Source organism: Lytechinus variegatus, chromosome 10 (assembly GCF_018143015.1).
Source record: "Lytechinus variegatus isolate NC3 chromosome 10, Lvar_3.0, whole genome shotgun sequence".
Taxonomy (NCBI): domain Eukaryota; kingdom Metazoa; phylum Echinodermata; class Echinoidea; order Temnopleuroida; family Toxopneustidae; genus Lytechinus; species Lytechinus variegatus.
Genome location: NC_054749.1, coordinates 32,805,932 through 32,810,828, shown reverse-complemented (window position 1 = coordinate 32,810,828; position 4,897 = coordinate 32,805,932). Strand labels below are relative to the sequence as shown.

The 4,897-nt window shown below is 34.9% G+C and overlaps 1 protein-coding gene across 1 annotated transcript; it reads left to right on the top strand.

Annotated features, from left to right (window-relative positions):
• Nucleotides 1-383: 383 nt before the first annotated feature.
• LOC121422306 lies at nucleotides 384-4,276 on the top strand. The gene is made up of 3 exons (XM_041617256.1): nucleotides 384-698; nucleotides 2,644-2,904; nucleotides 3,915-4,276. The coding sequence occupies exons 1-3, from the start codon at nucleotides 476-478 to the stop codon at nucleotides 4,199-4,201; spliced, it is 771 nt and encodes a 256-aa protein (XP_041473190.1). The 5' UTR covers nucleotides 384-475; the 3' UTR covers nucleotides 4,202-4,276.
• Nucleotides 4,277-4,897: the final 621 nt, after the last annotated feature.

Below are 4,897 nucleotides of genomic sequence, written 5' to 3'. Positions count from 1 at the left end.
CAACTCTTACTTCATTGGAACTGTATCATTAATCAAAATGAGATTAACTTTTCACTTTTTTAGACATTTTCCTGGTGATTATGAAAATAAACTCGTTTATGTGTCCCAGAGAAATACCATCGAAAAATATATTTCAGCAGCAAGAGAGCCGGTGGTAAATAAAGATGAGATACCCGTATGTTACGATGATTAAGCAGTAGATTACTTTTGTTTTGAAATATTTTGTACACTTTTATTTAATTTCTGATGATTCATGTGGAAAAATAATCACAACATTATGTCTAATATTATTAAAAAAACGATTTGTTTCATATGAATTATAGGAATACAGAAGGAAGCATGAAAAAATTAAATCGAATAAGTCCAACCAAAATACATTATATCGTCTTGTTTTTATCCAGAATGCATTGCGAAAAGGAATGAAACAACATATGTCTATGAAGCAGAGTTGATTCGCATTGCCTGGGATCTGTTGATGGGGGATATTCTTCCACTGATGACATCACTATCTATAAAGCCATCAAAAATCATGTGTCACATGAGAATTCCACCGGCGTTATACCAACGAAGATGCACTGTGGGCCTATTACAAGATATTATGATGAGTTCTTTCCTAAAAAAGGAGAGAAATCGCAAAGATTTCTGTGGGGAACTTCGGAAGAACGGGTTTCTTCGTGCTGCACGCTCGACTTTCCTTGGTAAGACCTGATGAGAATCCCCGGGGGCCAGTTACATTGACGATTGGATACCAATAGTATCCCATGCTCGACCCCCCAAAACACGTAAGAAGGATGTCTTTTTCAAGATAAGGCACGTTACAAGGCCGGGTGTCCAAAATGCTGGAATAATGAAAAAAAAAATGTATCTATTTACGCTAGGAAAGCTACGTGTTTAGGGTCAAATTTGCAAGGGTGGAAAATTAAGACTCAAATGTTTAATAAAGGATCTACTTTTTGCCTCAAGAGTCATCACTACGTGTTTAGAGTACGATTTGTGCAAGATGTGGGAAGTGGGGCTGTACTAAACCCAATGATGTAGGTATATATGACGACGACCGACGTCCATGACATAACAAAAAAAATATCGCTGTAGGCTTACTTGTTAAGGGGGTCAATTCATAGCAGGAGTATCGTTTTGTTTCCAAAACTTGTTAAGGGTAGGGTTTCACGCGCCAATACTTGGTAAAGGACACGTCCACCCCAACAAAATGTTGATTTGAATAAAAAGGGAAAAATCTAACAAGCATAACACTAAAAATTTCACCAAAATCGGATGTAAAATAAGAAAGTTGTGACATTTTAAAGTTTCGCTTAATTTAACAAAACAGTTATACGCACACCCTAGCGGGTATGCAAATGAGGAGTCATCCACTCACTATTTCTTTTGAATTTTATTATATGAAATATTCTAATTTTCTCCTTGTTGTCGAGTGATTAAACGATTAATTCCTCCCTAAACATGTGGAATTAGCATTGTTTAATACTACATGACTCAGTCAAGTTGTTTCTTATTGTCAAATCTATATAAAATGGAATATTGCATAATTCAAACAATAAAAAACAACAAAAGAAATAGTGAGTGACTGACATCATCAACTGACTCACCTAGTTGTACGTTTCACTGTTTTGTGAAAAAAAAAATAAGCGAAACTTTGAAACGTCATAACTTTCTTATTTTACATCCGATATTGATGACATTTTCAGCACTATGCTAGTTTGACTTTCCTGTATTTATTCAAGCCGGCATTTTCCAGGGGTGGACTTGACCTTTAAGGGGTGCATTTTCAGAATATGGAAAATACGCTTTAGGGTGCTTTTCGAGACCCCATGGTCGCGCATGTTATCCACTCGTCAATGGCATTGGCCCCCGGGTGAGAACCGTCACAAGGAAAATCAAGATAGCTCAATTTGAATGTAATGACATGTTAAATAACTGAAATATACTAGTTAAAATGAAAACAAAGAATTACCGATATAGAAGTATCAAACTTTAGTTTAGAATTTGTTATTTATCTGTTATTTATTTGTGTTATTTAGAATTTGGTTTATCGACAGTTTTAAATGCAAATATATTGTTCAATAATTTTTCACTTTATTATTGCTTCATGTACACTCTCAGATTGAAAAAAAAAATTAGGCTGGTTGACACATGAATCTACCAAAAAATGCATGTAAAAACAATGGAGATCTTTTTTTAACCAACAGTTTGTTGGTTCATTGTTATGTTAAACAACCCGGTAGGTTAGTTCAAAGATCTATGAGAGTGGATGTGATTGGAAAATACAAATATATTTGGTGGGAAGCATCACAGAAAATGAGTATGCAAATAAGCATGCTTGGATTGAATTGGAATGTGATGACTACTTGTGCTAGCACTTTTGCTAGGCTTTAATTCGTTGGTAGTTATTTTTTGGGATACCCCTACATCGGTCAATCATCTCTCTTCACTGCACTTAAAGTGCAAGAGAGAGGACTGATGTGGAGTTTCCAAACGAATAACTATACTAACGTCCAGATCTAGACAAGGCTTTTATATTTACTCTGATTAAAATGTGGGATTAATTCTTCTCATTTATAAAGATACTTGTCTTAACTTTCGATAATTCAATTAAATACTTTATACATCATCATGATTATTGTCTAGATTATGGAATGAGTCTAAGTGAGCTGATGAGCATCATGTCTTGTATCGGAGATGACGAGATGAAACAGGTTTCTGAACATATTGACCTCAGCGAAGAAGATGTTAAACGATGTCAAGACGAGGAAGGAAATACAGACAGATTAAAACTCATGAAACTATGGAGGCAGCAAATCCGACCTGTGTCTTACCACTTTCGCTTAGAGATCGGTGTTATTTTAAGAAAAGCTGGGATAAAGAGCCTCCGTGAGAAGGTCTTGTCAGGTAAAGCCTATATGCATGTTGCACAGTGTGTATTGGTAAGGAATCTCTTATATAAAAAAAAATTATTGGCATTTGAAAAATTGAATATGTTTTTATATGACCACGTATCACTGAACATCATCGTTCTGCTTTTGGTCAACTTGTATGCTATTTTTACGAAATCAATTAAAACGTTTAAAAAATCCAATCAGTTATTATGGTTATTCATGTGTTACGATCCGTCTTGTCTATACCTGTAACATGTCGTTAAAACTGCAACTCTACATACATGCTGCCCTTTCACACGGAAAATATCGTAATTTCAATCCAGTGAAAAATAAGGCTAGTGACGAACTCTTAGCACGTGTGAAACCAAACTATCTAATGATTAGAATCATGAACACGAATCACAATCACGAATTCAAGTTCTACTCCGGAGGTGAAATCCAGTTAAGTAATTCACTCAAATCATTTTCGTTCCGTAGTACGTTACGAATTTTGCGTGTGAAAGGCTTGACATCCAAAACATCTTTTGGGGGCGGAGCTTGCGTGACCTTTTAAGCACTTCCGTAGATAATACAATTGCCATGCACTCATCGTAGTTTGTACTAGCGATGCAGTGCTTATACCAACTTAGCTGATGAATTCGAATTCAAATCAGTTTTCGAACGAGCGTGCATGTGAAAGCGTCGATGATTCTCAAGACGAATTGCAATCATCATTAGAGTGATGATTATAGATTCACGTGTGAAAAGGCCCTTAGTATCAATAGAGACATGTACTTGTTTAAAGTAAAAAATAAATTTGATGTACATGCATTAACCATTGAATTTCTTTCCGTTTGACAATCAGTGGGATATTTCCATGTTGTTCTATAAAAGGTTATTATGTAAAATAACTCCTTGTTACGTACCGATGCATGCAGCCATTTTAATACAGCTGTTTGATAAAAAGGTATGGCAGTTTCATAACTCAGATGGTTTTTCGATGTAGGAACTAATCTGCCTCTAAATTTTTGTTTTCTTTCAAAGGTTACTTTCGAACAAGGAAACCTCATCCGCTCGTTGTGCAAGATATATGCACCAATATATCTGGTGAAAAGATGGCAATTTTGTGTGGCTTGTTGGAATTAGAAAAGAAGAGGAACCGCAGTGAACTAAATTCATGTATCTATGGCTGGTTGAACGATTGGATGGAAGCTTCCGATCCTAAGAACGAGATCGGCATGACAAATCGACGAGACTTCAATGACACATTGTTCAGGAATGGATTCTACCAACTTGCTGTGGAAATAATGGCTTTAGAAAATAATGGTTAGGGTCATGACAGATTACATTTGAGCAATAAATACACAAAGCCTCGTATAATTGTATCTTCTTGTCACTTTATACAATCAGAGATTTTAATTTTTTTTGCTTTTGTTTGTTTTTCTTAATTAGTTGCAAGTGTTCTGGTTTTACTGTAGTTTTATCGCTTATGTACATTTGTATTTAACCAGATTCCTCCTTGCACATTTGATTACTGAAGGTAGTATATATCTTTAAAGGGATACTCAAGGCTGAAAATCATACGATTTGAACAGATAGAGAAAAATAAAACAATCAAAACAATAAATTGGACAAAGAATAACAAAGTTACGGTACTTTAAATATTTGCGTTACTCCGGTGAAACAGTTCTTTAGGCATGTCTTCATGAATATTTAATGAGCAAAGTGATAATGTCATATCCCCACTTATTCCTTTTGTATTTTTTAGGTTTATTCATATATTTTCCTCCGCTAACTTAAAAAACTAATTTTGTAGATTGACAACCGATCATTTAGTGCATTAGACAGTCATTGCTGCAACTAATTTAATTATACGCGAGACATGTCGTTCACACATACATGTAATTATACCAAAAAAATGAAATTATAATGAATTATGATTTCATGTAATAACACAAGATAAAGGAAAGGTGGGATGTGATATCGCCACCCAACTAATGAATATCTATGACGATAAGCGTATACTG

Bases quoted from the DNA above. Each gene is read 5' to 3' on its own strand.
- LOC121422306 (XM_041617256.1), top strand. From the start codon at position 476: ATGGGGGATATTCTTCCACTGATGACATCACTATCTATAAAGCCATCA. The intron at 699-2,643 runs GTAAGACCTGAT...ATTATTGTCTAG, and splicing joins TGCACGCTCGACTTTCCTTG to ATTATGGAATGAGTCTAAGT. The intron at 2,905-3,914 runs GTAAAGCCTATA...TTTCTTTCAAAG, and splicing joins CCGTGAGAAGGTCTTGTCAG to GTTACTTTCGAACAAGGAAA.